The sequence below is a fragment of the Dendrobates tinctorius genome, unplaced genomic scaffold (genome assembly GCF_039654945.1).
Source record: "Dendrobates tinctorius isolate UK_male_01 unplaced genomic scaffold, ASM3965494v1 ptg000181l, whole genome shotgun sequence".
In the NCBI taxonomy this organism is placed as follows: domain Eukaryota; kingdom Metazoa; phylum Chordata; class Amphibia; order Anura; family Dendrobatidae; genus Dendrobates; species Dendrobates tinctorius.
Genome location: NW_027361848.1, coordinates 12,376,347 through 12,392,191, shown reverse-complemented (window position 1 = coordinate 12,392,191; position 15,845 = coordinate 12,376,347). Strand labels below are relative to the sequence as shown.

Below are 15,845 nucleotides of genomic sequence, written 5' to 3'. Positions count from 1 at the left end.
TTCGCATTTGAATGTACACTTGCAATATTTGAGGCTAGATTGTTGTTCTCTAGGATTTTGGTGATTCTATACGGCTGGTGTGTAATATTGACTTTTGGGGGAGTTTTTTTAGCTCTATTTTGGGCTAAACAGGGTGTTCGTTGTCATGTTTTTGACTTTTAAATGTTTTTAATGGGTTATGTCTATTATGTATCCAATAAACTTATATTTGTCTATTCAGGTGATCCTGGTTTAAGTCTGTAGCTTTTCTCTTTATTATATACAAGTTTTCTTTATTATACATTTATGGTGTGGGGCCCTACTTGAGCACCTTCTGAAGTTGTGCATACAGTGTTTTTCCTTTTCTGCTGAACTTGGTGATGTGTCCCCCCATGATGAGCCGTGGACCATCTTGATGGGGAAGCAGGACAAGTCTCATCTGGGATCTGCATCTCCCCTTTCCCTTGAGGTGAACATGCCTGATCCCTCAGTGGCTATATAAGGGGAAGCTGTGGGGATGGGAGCATGAAGAGACTCCTGGTGTAGGGTGTTTTGGGCACAGCTAGATGTTACATCCAGAACAGAAGTGAGGGTCCCCAATGACTGTGTTCCCCTGATATTGCTGGCCCCCAGTTATTTGATTAAGGGAATCAATCCTCTGCTCACCTTCCATCCCAATTTGTTCCATGTCCTTCTCACTGTGTGATCCAGCATCCTCATTAAGCGTGTCAGAGGGGGCACAGCAAGGCAGCCAGTGGCTCTGACTCACTGGCGTCTCCTGCACGCTGTGTGTGACACCCTGCAGTGCTGCTGTAGCCGCCATCTTGTAATGGCATCTTGTCCTCCAGGCTCTGCTTAGCAAGGACTCTTGGGACCTCCTTGCTGCATAGAGGATCTCGCTGGGGACCCTCCTCTCCTCCCAGTTACCTGGTGGTATGAAGACTTGTCCCCGAGCTCCGGTGCAGAAACTTCACCCTGCGTGCATGCACCTCCTGACTGCCTTTGTTCCAGGGTGAATGATGGAGATGGTGCCTGGTCCGGTCTCTGTGCCCTGGTGAGGAAAGGCTCAATATCGCCCTTGAGGGATGCAGAACAGGTGGAACTGATTGTTAGGTGGATGGTGGTTAGGAGCAGCAGAAAGCACGTCTTCACTCGGCCATGTTAAACCACGCTCCCCTCTGCCTTAATTTTCTACTTAGTCTAGAGTAACTTTTGACACTTAGCAGTGCATAGAAATGTGGGAGGTAAAATGTAAAAACCTCAAATGAATTTATCTAATAATATTAAGGGGTTGTTCAGGACACTGATGGCTAATTTTTCGGATAAGTCATCAATGTATGTTTGGCGAAGATGCGACACCTACTACCCCCGCTGATCAGCTGTTCCCTGTGCTGTCGCTGGCCAGACCTGTGGAGTTGCAGAGCTCAACAGCACAACTTGGTCAACTGTATAGGGACCACAGCTTGGAGCAACATGTCCACCCCCTATGTGAATCAATAGGGGGCAGATGTGCAGTACATTCTATTGATGGATTGTGCTGTGCAGCTTTGCAGCTAAGCAGTTCCACCTACTGCTAGCATTGGGAACAGATGATCAACAGGGTTGCCTCCACCCCCACAATTAGACATTGATGACCTGTCCTATGGATTTGCCATTGATGTTAAAGTCCTGGACAACCTCTTTAATACAATTCTCAATACTACACTGTTTGCTCGATTCAGTTGATTAGTTGTTTCTGAAGTATTGCTTTAAAGGGGTTGTCCAACCAATCAATGGGCTAAACTCATTAAAGACATTTGAACCTGAACTCAATTAATTATAAGGGCGGCACGGTGGCCCAGTGGTTAGCGCTGCAGCCTTGCAGCGCTGGGGTCCTTGGTTTGAATCCCACCAAGGACAACATCTGCAAGGAGTTTGTATGTTCTCCCCCCGTGTTTGCGTGGGTTTCCTCCCACATTCTAAAAATATACTAATAGGGAATTTAGATTGTGAGCCCCATCGGGGACAGTGATGATAATGTGTGCAAAAAAACTGTAAAGCACTGCGGAATATGTTAGCGCTATATAAAAATAAAGATTATTATTAATTACCACACTAAGCCCATGACCATCCATGGTCGTGTTTCAGAAGATGAAAAAAGAAACTGTCCTTTTTTCCTTAACCTGGACAACCCCATGAAGGTCTGACTTTTTATGTACTATTTAAATGCAATGTTGCTACTGTAAAACCTCAGATGATTTTTTTTTTTCTTTATACCTTTAATTTTGCAGTTTGGCCAATATACTTTACAGTCTCCAGTCATGTCCACATACAACCAGCAGCTATGGCTAATGTGTAGAATTGAACTTGACAAGACAGATGGTAAGTGGAGCCATAATTCTGTGTGATTACTTTACAGAAGATATATATAAGACTGCACTGCCAATTGTGTGATGAAATGAAACGCTTGTCACATCAAGCAACAATTGGATGTGTTAAATGTTCCTGTGCTGAGATAATCATGTAAATGTGCCCCTGCTGTGTATTGGCTGTGTCTGACTGCAGGAACATGGTCTGATCATACCACAGCTACTGGGCATGGGAGGACGCAAAACATGGATTTTTGTGAGTACTCACCGTAAAATCCTTTTCTCCGAGACGCTCATTGGGGGACACAGAGACTGTGGGTGTATGCTACTGCCGTCTGGAGGCTGACACTAGGTATACAAAAAACAAGTTGGCTCCTCCTCCGCCACATACACCCTCGCCCCGGTATCGGGCGGAAACCAGTTTAGTGCAAAAAGCAGTAGGAGGACATAAACATAATTTTAACCTTATGCCAAACATATGTCTGAAAAAGGACCACCCTACCTTAAACAAGGAATCATATTAATTAAATAAACGAAAGCCACCTGGCTATTAGGGTGGGTGCTGTGTCCCCCAATGAGCGTCTCGGAGAAAAGGATTTTACGGTGAGTACTCACAAAAATCCATGTTTCTCCTTTGTCTCATTGGGGGACACAGAGACTGTGGGACGTCCTAAAGCAGTCCCTGGGTGGGAAGACAACTCACCGCTCCAAGCCGCATGCCCTCCTGTCTAAAGGTGTGCCACTGCTGCCTGGAGAATTTTCCTACCCAGGCTCGCATCAGACGAAGCCTGAGTATGCACATTGTAGTGCTTACAAAAAGTGTGCAGGCTGGACCAGGTTGCTGCCTTGCATACCTGCTCTGCCGAAGCCTGGTGCCGAAGCGCCCAAGAGGCGCCCACTGCCCGAGTAGAGTGCGCCCCTATTCCTGTAGGAACCGGCGTGCCTCTAAGACGGTAAGCCTCCTGAATAGTTAGGCGAATCCATCTGGCTATGGTTGACCGTGAAGCTGCGAGCCCCTTCCTGCACCCTTCAGGGATCAGAAACAGCGAGTCTGTCTGGCAGAAAGGTGCTGTCCTTGACACATACCTCCTGAGAGCTCTTACCAGGTCCAACGCGTGGAGCGCTCTCTCCACTCTGTGAACTGGTGCCGGACAAAACGAAGGCAGAACAATGTCCTCATTAATATGGAAAGAGGACACGACCTTCGGCAAAAAAGGCAGCGGCGGTCTAAGGACTACCTTATCCTTAAAAAAAGTAAAAAATGGAGCCCTACAAGACAATGCCCCCAACTCCGATTCCCGCCTAATGGAAGTTATGGCTACCAGGAATACCACCTTCCTGGAGAGATATGCCAACGAAACCTCCTGTAACGGCTCAAACGGGGCCTCCTGCAGGACACTCAGTATCAGATTCAGGTCCCAGGCCTCCAAGGGTGCCCTAAAGGGGGGTACCAAATGAGAAACCCCTTGAATGAACGTCCTGACCTGCATGATGGTAGCGATCTTCCGCTGAAAAAGGACCGACAAGGCCGATATCTGTCTCTTAAGGGAACTCGGAGCCAACCCTGCGTCTAGGCCGGACTGGAGAAAGGCCAGGATGTTGGGGACCGAGAAGGATAATGGCGCCACTCCGTGTTCTCGACACCACTGAAAGAAAACCCTCCAAGTGTTGTGATAGATTCTCGCCGAGGCCGGTTTCCGGGCGCTAACCATTGTAGCCACCACATCACGCCCGAACCCCGCCTGGGTCAGAACCCAAGATTCAACGGCCACGCCGTCAAACACAGGGCCCCTAAGTTCGGGTGGCAGATCGGCCCCTGAGACAGCAAGTCTGGACGTTCTGGTAGCCGCCAGGGTACGTCTGCGAGGAGCTTGCACCAGATCCGCATACCATGCCCGACGGGGCCAATCTGGGGCCAGCAGAATAGCCGGAACCCCCTCGGTCTTGATCTGTCTGATGACCCTCGGGAGAAGTGGCAGCGGGGGAAACAAGTACGGGAGCCGAAACTGGTTCCATGGCAGGACCAGCGCATCTACTGCGATCGCTCGCGGGTCCCGAGACCGGGCGACAAACACGCCCACCTTGGCGTTTTCCCTGGAGGCCATCAGGTCCACGTCCGGAGTCCCCCACCGCTGGCAAATTTGCTGAAAGACATCGGGGTGCAGAGACCATTCCCCAGCCGCGATCCCCTGCCGGCTTAGGAAATCTGCTGCCCAATTTTCCACGCCTGGTATGTGAACTGCTGAGATCATCGAGTGGTTCCTCTCGGCCCAGCGGAGTACATGCTCTATCTCGCGCATGGTTGCCCTGCTGCGCGTGCCTCCCTGGTGATTCACGTATGCTACTGCCGTGGCGTTGTCTGACTGAATCCGGACCGGGCGCCCTGCCAGCAAGTGCTGAAACTGCTGCAGTGCCAACCGCACTGCTCGAATCTCCAACAAGTTGATAGGGAGACGTGCCTCTTGAGGCGACCATTGCCCCTGGGCCGTGTGGTGGTGGAAGATTGCCCCCCAACCGAAAAGACTCGCATCGGTCGTGATCACTAACCACTGATCCGGGGGAAAGGGCCTCCCCTGACGGAGAGGAGTCGCGCGTCCACCATTGAAGCGCCCTTCGGACCTGAGAGGACAACCTGCACTGATGATTGAGCGAGAACGGACTTTTGTCCCATGTCGCTAAGAGAGCATGCTGCAGGGGACGGAGATGAAATTGCGCAAATGGAATTGCTTCCATCGCCGCCACCATCTTTCCTAGAACCCTCATCCCAAACCGGATAGTGTTGGGCCCCGGCTGTTGAAGGGTTCGAACTCCCTGCCGAAGTGCCCGAGCCATGTCCTGAGAGAGAATCACCAACCCTCGGGAAGTATCGAAAATCATCCCTAGAAACAGAATCCTCTGGGCTGGAGTAAGGGATGATTTCTTCCCGTTGACCAACCATCCTAGGCGAGCTAGGGTATCCAGAGTGATGCTGACATTCTCCTCACAAGCTCGAAAGGACGGACCCTTTACCAGGAGATCGTCCAGGTACGGCAAAACCACTATGCCCCGAGAATGTAGAGTGGCCATAACGACCGCCATCACTTTCGTGATTATCCTGGGGGCCGTGGCCAACCCAAAAGGTAGGGCCACAAACTGGAAATGTCGCCCATCGATTGCGAACCGCAGGAATTTTTGATGTGGGGGAAAAATAGGGATGTGCAGGTAGGCATCCTGGATATCGATGGAGGCCAAATATTCTCCCTGCTCCATGGACGATATGACCGACCGGAGAGATTCCATGCGGAAATGCCTGACCCTGATGAACCTGTTCAGGAGCTCTAAGTCCAGAACCGGCCTTACTGTTCCATCCTTCTTGGGTACCGCGAACAGGTTGGAATAAAAACCCCGGGTTTTTTCGCCCTCTGGTACGGGGACAATGACCTCGTTGCGCTGCAGCACCTCGATGGCCTCTAGCAAAGCCTGTGCCCGAACTTCCGTCTTGGGAAGCCGAGAAAGAAAAAATCGTTTTGGCGGATCCCTGATGAATTCTATTTTGTACCCGGAAGACACTAATTCTGCCACCCATGCATCGCGCGCCACTGCGACCCAGACGTGGCAGAACCTGAGCAGACGTCCGCCTACCCTGCTGTCCCCGGGTACTGGATGTTTCAAGTCATTTTGTTGAGGTCCTCTGAGACCTGGCCCCACTTGATCTGGGTGGCCGGCCCCGCATCCTGCCCAAGGGGTTGGCCTTGTACGTAACCTGACGCTCTTTGTCTTGGCTATAGCGAGCTGGGACGGAGGTACCAGCCGCTGCCATCCTCCCTGGGGTACGAAATGCTCGAAAGCGCGCCTGCTGTTGACGAAATGGCACTTTACTCCTCTGTTGTGGAAGAAAGCTGCTTTTTCCCCCCCGTGGCGTCTGAAATAAGCTTATCCAATTTCTCCCCAAATAACCGGTCCCCCTGAAAGGGCAGAGAAGTCAATGATTTTTTAGAGATTGAATCAGCCCGCCAGAGCCTTAACCATAAGGCTCTCCTAATGGCGATTGCGTTGGCCGCCGCTAGTGCTGCGCCATTAGCCGCATCTAAAGATGCACTAATTAAATAGTTCCCTGCCATTGCGATCTGACTTGCTATCTCGCCTACTTCTGTCGGCAACTCTCTATCCTGCAGGATCTTGTTTAAAGAATCCGACCATGACATCATGGCCTTGGCTACCCATGTCGCTGCAAAAGAAGGAAAGAGTGCTGATCCTGATGCCTCATACACCGAGCGGGCTAACCCCTCTATGAGCCGATCTGTGGGGTCCTTAATGGCGGAACCACTGGGAACTGACAACAGGGATCTTGAGGCTAGGCGAGACACTGGGGGATCCACTACTGGGGATTCGGCCCATTTTTTACAGAGCTCTGATGCGAACGGATACCTCGCTTCTAGCGTTTTTTGTCCCGAAAAACGCTTATCTGGACGTTCCCTGTGCCGCTGCACAATGTCCTCGAACTCAGGATGAGTGCTAAACACTCTATGTGGTCTCCTGGCCTTTTTAAAAGACACCTTATGACCTGCAGCTGGGGAGACATCATCCTCAATCCCCAGAGTCTGATTGACAGCTTCAATAAGACTGTCTACCGTCTCCCGACACCCCGGTATATCCAGGTTCCAGGATTCTTCTACGTCGTCACCTGAACTCTGCTCGCTCCCGGAAAAAGGTGACGGTGAGCGTGATGCCACACTCGCGGATGCTGACGCACCGGAGGTGCCTGGAGACACAGTATGGGTTCTTTTCCTGTGCGTCTGCCTAGAAAGTGTGCGGCCCCTGCAGGCCGGAGGCTCCTGTGAGGTGGACGACCCCTCCCAAACAAGCGAGCCTTCGTCTCTACCCCTATCCGGGGCCTGAAGGGTCTCAATCGCCTTCGTAAGTGAAACCATGGACCGAGACAGTGATAACGCCCATTCCGGGGGGCTCTGTCGCAGGGGAGGGCTCCTGGGCGCATTCGGAGTCGCAGGCTTCACACAATTTGATAGTCTGTGCTCGTGGGAACATAACCCCACAGGAAACGCATGCGGCATAAAGGAACGTGTGCGTTTTCCCTTTTCCAGACATAATGCCGCTTACTCCTATCACAAGTTAAAGGGGAAAGGAGGAGGAGGAGGGTAACCCTTAAATGTACCCGCGCAGTTCCAGGACGGGGTCGCACTTACCCTGCTTCTGTGTGCCCCCCTTCCAGCGTGACTCCTTGCCTCTGGGTAGGTCACCCGCGTCTGTTTCCAGATGCGGCCTACCCTGCTCTGAAGCCGGGGCCTTGATTTAAACCAGCGCCCGCCCTAGGCCTGGGGGGCGGCGCCGGCTGTGACGCCATGCCGGGGGCGGCGCCGGCTGTGACGCCACGCCGGGGGCGGCGCCGGCCGTGACGTCGCGCCGGGGGCGGCGGCGCCAGATAGGACGCCGGGGGCGGGACCCCCCACTGACACACAGGCCCGCGGGGACCTACTACCCCGGCTGCAGGTACTCTGAGGCGAAGGGCGGGGGGCGAAGGGTGGGGGGCGAAGAGCGGGGGGGGGGGATGGTCGAGGGGATCCCTGGCTCCTACTCGCTGCCCAGAGCCCTCCCCAGCTGCATACCTACCGGGGTATTTGCTCTCTGGACGGTGCAGGCACCCTAGCTCCGTCTGCCCTGCAGGGGCGAGGAGAGGGACCGTCCGCCGCCATGCAGCACCGCCGTCTAGCGTTAGTGGAGCAGTGGGGGCGCACAGACTAGTCTTGTGCCACTGTGCAAGCCCATGGTTTCCATACCTAGGGGTGGACAGGGCTAAGTCTGGCATAATGTCCCACGTCGCGGGAGAGGAAACGTGGAGGAACACTCGCACGTGGTCGCCCGTTGCTGGTTTGGGGAAATCGGATCCTTTCAATAGGATGCGTTGCCCCTGTCTTATCTTCATAAAATAACAAACACGGAAAAAATAGATGTCTGGGGAAAAGTCCCAGAGATGTCCCTCGGTGTGGGAAAGGATACGTGGAGCGATGCTCAACGCGTGCTCGCCCGTTTTTGGTTTGGGGAGATCGGACCCTTTCTATAGGATCCGTCGCCCCTGTCTCCTCTTCATAGCGAGAGAACCGAAAAGGAATAAAAAAAAAAAAAAAAAATAGTCTGGAGAACTCCAGACTGCAGGTGCCTCCAAAGACACTAAGCAAAAAACTGGTTTCCGCCCGGTACCGGGGCGAGGGTGTAAGTGGCGGAGGAGGAGCTAACTTGTTTTTTGTATACCTAGTGTCAGCCTCCAGACGGCAGTAGCATACACCCACAGTCTCTGTGTCCCCCAATGAGACTAAGGAGAAAAAGAGTTTACAGACAGGACAGCAGGGCATCACAGCTGTTTGATTTTAAGCAATGTTTTGTCTCACAGAAAAAATCAGCTGTGATCCCGAGCTGTCCTCTCTGTATACTCTTTTGCTTCCTCCCCGAACCAGGAGCTGTGGTTTGATCGGCAATGTTCCTGTACGGTGAGACACGGCCATTACACAGTACACAGCAGGGGCATATTTATAAGATTATCCCAGCACAGGAACATTTTACTGTGGAAAATATTAATATTCTAAGCTCTGTTGATTGAAATGTAATTTGTTCCTGGGAAAACCCCCATTAAAAAAAAATTAATTTCAGATACTTGTTTTTTATACAGTACAAATAAGCTAGGTTGACATTTGTATGTTTTTTTTTTAAATGGCTTATGCATTGTATCAGATATGGATATTGAATGGATTAATACATTAGAGAATCTGTCATCAGGTTTTTGCCACTAATATGAAAGCAGCATAATGTAGTGACTGAGACCCTGTTTCCAGCAAAGTGTCACTAAGGGCCCCGTCACACACAGCAATCTCGCTAGCGAGATCGGTGTGTGACCGGGGATCAGCGACCGACCCCCTGCCGGTTATCGCTGATCATGCTCGAGCGGCCTGGGCCGTTTTTCGATCGCAGGTCTCCCGCTGCCCAGCACGCATCGCTGCGTGTGGCAGCGAGAGATCAGCGACGCTGGTTTCTAATGTAAACGTCGGGTATCCAGGAGCCGCGGCTCCTGGATACCCACTGTTTACCTTGGAAACCAGCGGGTATCCAGGAGCCGCGGCTCCTGGATACCCGACGTTTACATTAGAAACCAGCGTCCAGCATCGCTGGGGCTGTCTATCTGACAGCTCCCCAGCGATCAGCCTAACGATGTCCCAGCGATCCCATCCATGTCGGATCGTTGGTGGGATCGCTGGGACATCGTTATGTGTGACGGGGGCTTAATCGGGCTTCTTGCTGCAGGTTTGATCTCCTCCTGATAAAACTGTCATTTTATTGCTAGATGACTAGTAAACCTACTGCCATGTAGTTCAGCTATGCCACCACCACTGATTGGCAACTTTCTGCATAAGCACAGTCAGTCGCATGATCAGGGGTTATGCAGAGCTCAGAATTCAGAGAACTGGTAGATCTGCAGCAGATAAAACAGGGATTTTGTCAAAACTGCAGCAGGCGGCCCATTTCAGCAGGCAGCCCAGCATGTGCACGATGGCAGTCATCCATATGCTTTGTGTGTGCTGTCTGTATTTAACATTGCAAAGTATAGGAGAATCTTTGTTGTTTGTTTGTATAGCACCATTGATTCCATGGAGATGGAGGTCTTGAGAGGACCGGAAATTACATGTGGAAAGATATCAAAAGAATAGCTCAATGATATATGGGGAGACAGAATATGGATGGCTTTGTAGGTCAGTTTTAAGTGGATATGTTCAGGAATTGTGAGCCAATTAAGGGATTTGCAGAGGAGGAGAGAGGTGGATTAGTCGTTATGCACAGTAAAGGTCCCGTCACACTAAGCGATCTCGGTAGTGAGATCGCTGCTGAGTCACAACTTTTGTGACGTAACAGCGATCTCACCAGCGAGATCGCTGTGTGTGACAGCGATCAGCGAGCGGCCCCCCTGCCGGTATCGCTGATCGCTGGAAGAAACCTCTGGATATTTCTTTGGTCGCTGGTCTCCCGCTGGCCAGCACGCATCGCTGTGTGTGACAGGCGGGAGACCAGCGATCAGGTGTAAAAAAAAAAAAAAAAAAAAAAATATAGTTATTCTCGCCTTCCAACGTCCCGTTCAGCCATCCTGCCTCTCTCCACGCTCCCGGTCCCAGTGATCCTTTGCACGAATGACCACGAGACTTTGTTATCCCTCGAGACCGTGACATCTCGCGGTCATTCTCGCAAAGGCTCACTGGGACCGGAGTGTGGAGAGAGGCAGGATGGCTGAACGGGACGTTGGAAGGTGAGAATAACTATATTTTTTATTTTGATTCTATTTTTTACCGGGATGGCCAGCGATGCCGGGCGCTCGGCATCGCTGTGCTGATCGCTGGTGAAGCTGTCTGTGTGACAGCTCACCAGCGATCACATAGCGACTTACTAGCGATCCTGACACCTTGATATCGGTGTCGGGATCGCTGGTAAGTCGCTTAGTGTGACGGGGCCTTAAGATGGGATGAGTGTGAGAGTGTTAGCAGGAAGGCCACAGAGGAGGATATTGCAGTAGTCGAGTCGGGAGATGGTGAGGGAGTGCACTATTATTTTTTAATCACCAATGACAGCAACATGTGAGAGAGGGAATATCGCCTTTCAAGGGCAGGAAACCTTCAAGATAAAAATGGGTGGCTCCTATCTCTGCATCAGTTGGTTTCCTGTCCTTGATGGGGAACCCTCTGGATAAAGGCATGAAGATGGAAGAGGATGCCTGGGCCGGTGGCAGCCTGGGATGGGCAGACATGGGTCTGCTGTGTCCATCGCCAGATGCCGGTAGCGCCTCGGAGGCCACAATAGCGTGCCCTTCCTGAGTGGGTGTGGGGAGGCATTCTGCCATACCATGCCTCCGGTAGTACATTGGAGCCTGGGTGAAAAAATAGGGAGAAGAGAATGCCTAGGGCAGTTGGATTTAGCACACAGGGGTCTGCTGCGGCCGCTGCCAAGGTGCCGGTAGTGCTATGGAGGCCATGATTGAGTGCCCTCCTTGAGTGTTTAGATGTCAGACGCTGGGACATGGAGTCTACAGGAGATATGCTTCCCTGGTCGTATCGAGTGCCAGGGATGTACAGGAGATGTAGCAAGGAGCTTTTACCGTTCAGCGCCGCAAGAAGCTACCTCCAGTGTTGATGTGCACGTACGAGATGACGCGCGAGGTCAGAAAGCGCGTAGCGGAAGTCGCATTCGGGTGACGTGCAGGGTCACAGAGCGTGCCGGAGGGCATCCGAGATGACGGGGTGCTTCTGGAGGAAAGGGGCGGTACGGGGGCTGTGCATGCCGGCTGGCAATCTACACGTGAGTATAAAAGGGGACACTTGGAGGCTCAGTCACCAGTGCAGCTACAAATAGCGCAGTAGGAGCAACAGGAATTGCTCCAGAAGCAAGGGAAAAAAAAAACCCTTGCGTCCTCAGGACAAGAGGAAGCAGGGACCCCAACAGACGCGTCCCAGCAGCAGTGGGGGCCACTCGGGCAGCACACATGAAGGAGGAGTGCCAGGAAGAAGGAGTTGATAGTCTCCAGGGGAGACATTCTGACACCAACCAGCCTCCGGTTCCGGTACCCGTATAAAGCGTCCGAGTGGTGAGTGACCTACGAGAAAGTACAGTATGCTAATGTCTGGTTTTTCTTTCTCTTTTTTTTCTGCCTGGCTGTCTCTCCTCTGCTCTCTACCTCTCTCTTGTTTTGGCCGGGATGGAGAATTCGGGTCCATAGGAAGTGCAGAACCAAACTGAAGACTAGGGAGTGCCCCTTTGTGGAAAGCAGTTTGACACGGCTTGGATAAAAAAATTGTCAGGGCAGTATAGAAAGAGTCTCTGAAGAATCTCCAAATTTTGTGGTCAGTCTAAGATCCCTAATCAGAGATGAAGTGCGCAAAACGGTCAGCGTACTAGGCCCCGCTGCGTATAGTGGCAGTGTAGGAAAAGAGAGAACCATTCCATCCCCTTCAACACCAGAGGAGCTTACAGGGTCAGAGCTGGGAGATTTGGACCAGACGGAGTCGTCAGACAGCAGTTCAGAAGTGAGATGCTGTTTTTCCATGGAGGGAACAGATATATAAAGGCAGTGAAATCCACTATGGGGGCTAGTGGACGAAAAAACTAAAAGATCGGCTCAGGAACTTATGTTTGGGGGCTTGAAGAGAAAGAAGCACAGAACCTTCCACGTGTATGAGCAATTGCAAGGCCTCTTAAAGAGGGAGTGGGTAATGCCAGACAGAAAGGCGCAAGGGTCTCAATTCCCTTAAAAGGAAATATCCGTTTGAAGCGGAAGCATCCTCCTCCTGGAATAAAGCCCCGAAGTTAGATGTGGCAGTGTCCAAGATTTCAAGGAAGTTTTCCCTCCCATTTAAGGACTTGGGACCATTAAAGGAGCCACTTGACAAAAAGACGTACAGTTTCCTTAAGGCAGCTTGTGAATCCTCTTCGGAAGCCTTGAGATCGGCCATTGCAGCCACATGCACAAATAGGTCTTTGAATGTCTGGCTAGACAACCTTGAGGACCAGCTGGAACAGCGAGCCCTGAGCGAGACCATCCTAGCTTCTGTCCCCACCATCAAGACAACGGCATCGTTTCTGGCAGATGCCTCGGCAGACTCGGCAAAGTTGGCTGCCAGAACAGCGGCACTAGCCAATGCAGGTCGCTGGGCGGTTTGGCTGAAGTGTTGGCCAGGGCACATGCAGGCCAAAGTCAAACTCTTTTCTCTCCCCTGCAAAGGAAATTTCTTGTTTGGGCCAGCTCTAGATGAGATTCTAGCGAAAATGGGGGATAAGAAGTAAGGGTTTACTAGGGCATCCTTTCTGCGGTCCTTTCAGAGGGGTTGCAGGTCCAACAAAAGCCTTACAGAGACCAGGACAAGACAGAGAAGCAATCTGGATGGGGAAAAGGTTTCTATTTTGGAAAAACTGACAGAGACCCCTAAAACTGGTGGGGGCCCCCTTTGATTTTTTTTTTTAACAGGTGGGAGGGACGCTCTTTTTCTTCCTCCCTGCTTGGGAAAGAATTTCTTCCAGTGCCTAGAACCTCCAGATTGTGGGATCAGGCCTAAAATTAAAATTCCACACTCCACCACCACAGAGATATGCAGAGACCCTGGTACAACCTTATCGACACAAACAACTGAAACGAGATCCTGTTTCTCAAAGAAAAACATGTACTGGAATAAATTCCCCTAGGAGAAAGAAAAAAGGGGTTCTATTCCCCCCTATTTCTGATAAAAAAACAAAAAAAAACGGATGCGTCATGGAGGACTGTTATAAACTTGAAGGTCCTAAACAGGTTCTTGATAGTCACTTGGTTCAAGATGGAGTCAGTGAGGATGGCGTGGAAGGTTCTCTTCCCACACTGTTATATGGCAGTCCTGGACCTCAAGGACGCATATTATCACGTTCCCATCTGCAATCACGATCGAAGAGTCCTCAGAGTGGAGGTAGACAAACGATCACAAGTAAGGCACTTCCAGTACAGGGCTCTCCTTTTTGCACTAGCAATATCCCCCAAGATATTTACGAAGCTGATCTCGGAAGTGACTGCTCATCTCCGGGAGAAAGACATTTTAGTAATACCATATCTGGACGATTTCCTGATTGTGGGAAATTCTCTTTTCCAGTGTCAGGAATGAGTCAGGATTGAGACTCTGGGGTGGCATCTAAACCTAAAAAAATCCAGGTTAGATCCGGTGACAACACAGGTCTTTTTAGGCTTAGTAGTAGACCATGTGAGATAGGAATGTCACTTCCCAGAAAAGAATATCAAAAGTCTGATCTCGTCATCATTGGCAAATCCAAGAAAGTTCCTCAGAAGAGCAAAGTCGCTTTTGGGGTCCCTAACCGCCTGTATTCCACCAGTAAAATGGGCCCAGTTCCACAAACAAGATCTTCAGTGGTGTGTTCTGGACAACAAACTGGCTTTGCAGGGTCATTTGGAAGGAAAGTTAATACTCCTAGAGACAGTAATCCGGTCCCTCAGATGGTAGTTAGGAATCGATTCGGCTCCCAGGGGAGTACCTTGGGTGAATATGGTATCTGGAGTGGTTACAACAGATGCCAGTTGCTGGGGGTGGTGAGCCTACCTGTACGCCCTTTGACTGCAAGGAGCCTGGTCGCGGAAACAAACATTTAGGAGCTCCTGGCTGTAGAAAGAGCGTTAAAAGGGCTGTTACCTGCAGGGCCACCATGTGAGATTGTTGTCCGACAATCGAGGCACAGTAGTTTACATAAACCACCAGGGGGTACTGGTTCCCGTCCTCTAATGGCAGTGGCAGAACAAATATTTCTACTGGCAGAAAGACATTTCCTCTCATAATTGGCCCTGCATATCAGAGGAACAGAAAACATAAGCGCAGACTTCCTAAGCCGCAATCAGCTAAAACAGAGAATGGTCCCTGAAGAAGTCTGTGTTCAAGCAAATTGTGTCCATGTGGGGTCTCTCCCAGATAGACCTCTTTGCCTCAAGAGACAACAGAAAAGTCCAGAAGTTCTGTTCCTTGAACCCAGCAGACAGGCCTTACACGGTAGGCGCTTTCACGATAGAATGGGCGTCAGGGATGCTCTATGCCTTTCCACCGATATGCCTCATCTCGTCAGTTTTAAGAAAGATCAGGGAAGACAGGGCCACAGTGATCCTGATAGCTCCGTTTTGGCCAAAGTGGTCTTGGTTTTACTGGCTGAAAGCGATGTCCGTATCGGATCCATGGGTTCTTCGGAAGACCGTGATCTTCTATCCCAGGGGCCTTTTCTCCATCCTCAGATGGGCAGACTGCATTTAGCAGCCTGGAATTTGAGAGGTCACTTTTAGAGAAGGGCTTCTCAGCTAGATTTATCTCCACCCTGCTTAGTAGCAGAAAACCATTGACCACCAGAATCTATGGGAATACCTGGAGAAATTTCCTATCCTTTTCAGGTGCGGGAAGAGGAAGTCCCGTTGGTATCTATACTGGAGTTCCTTCAGGAGGGACTGGATCTCAGCCTGGCAGTTAGCACCCTTAAAGTACTAATTTCAGCCTTGATGGCCTTATATAATTGTGACCTGGCAAGTAATATATGGGTGGCCAGGTTCATTAGGGCCTGTAGTAGATCCAGCTCAGTTCCATCACCTAGCCCCTGGGATCTAAATTTGGCATTGTCTGCATTATCAGAGAGCCCTTTTGAGCCATTAGCCTCGGTCTCGGAAAAGGTTATCTCATTAAAAACAGCCCTACTGGTAGCTCTCACTTCAGCCCGTAGTATAGGCGATTTGCAGGCTTTGTCAGCAGACCCACCTTACACACAGTCCATGGGGGATAGGATAGTCTTGAGGTTAGACCCGGTTTACCTCCCTAAGGTGGTTGCAAAATTTCACCGAGCTCAGGAATTAGTGTTACCATCCTTCTGTCCTGACCCGAGCAACCAGAAAGAGGAAAGACTACATACCTTCAATATTAGGAGGTGCCTTCTGTGTTATCTAGAAGTGACAGAGCCCTGGAGAAAACAGAGTGCCCTGTTTGTATC

The 15,845-nt window shown here is 50.9% G+C and overlaps 1 protein-coding gene across 9 annotated transcripts in view; it reads left to right on the top strand.

Moving 5' to 3' along the window:
* Nucleotides 1-15,845, top strand: part of TMEM181 (transmembrane protein 181) — a 527,451-nt gene that overhangs the window by 299,026 nt on the left and 212,580 nt on the right. For all 9 annotated transcript variants that reach the window (XR_012221450.1, XM_073551884.1, XM_073551880.1 and 6 more), the window contains one exon: nt 2,250-2,340. Coding sequence is in view for 8 of the 9 variants with exons in the window: in XM_073551884.1 (XP_073407985.1) it covers nt 2,250-2,340 (91 nt within the window). In the remaining variant the exon portion in view is untranslated. The remainder of the gene's footprint in view (nt 1-2,249; nt 2,341-15,845) is intronic.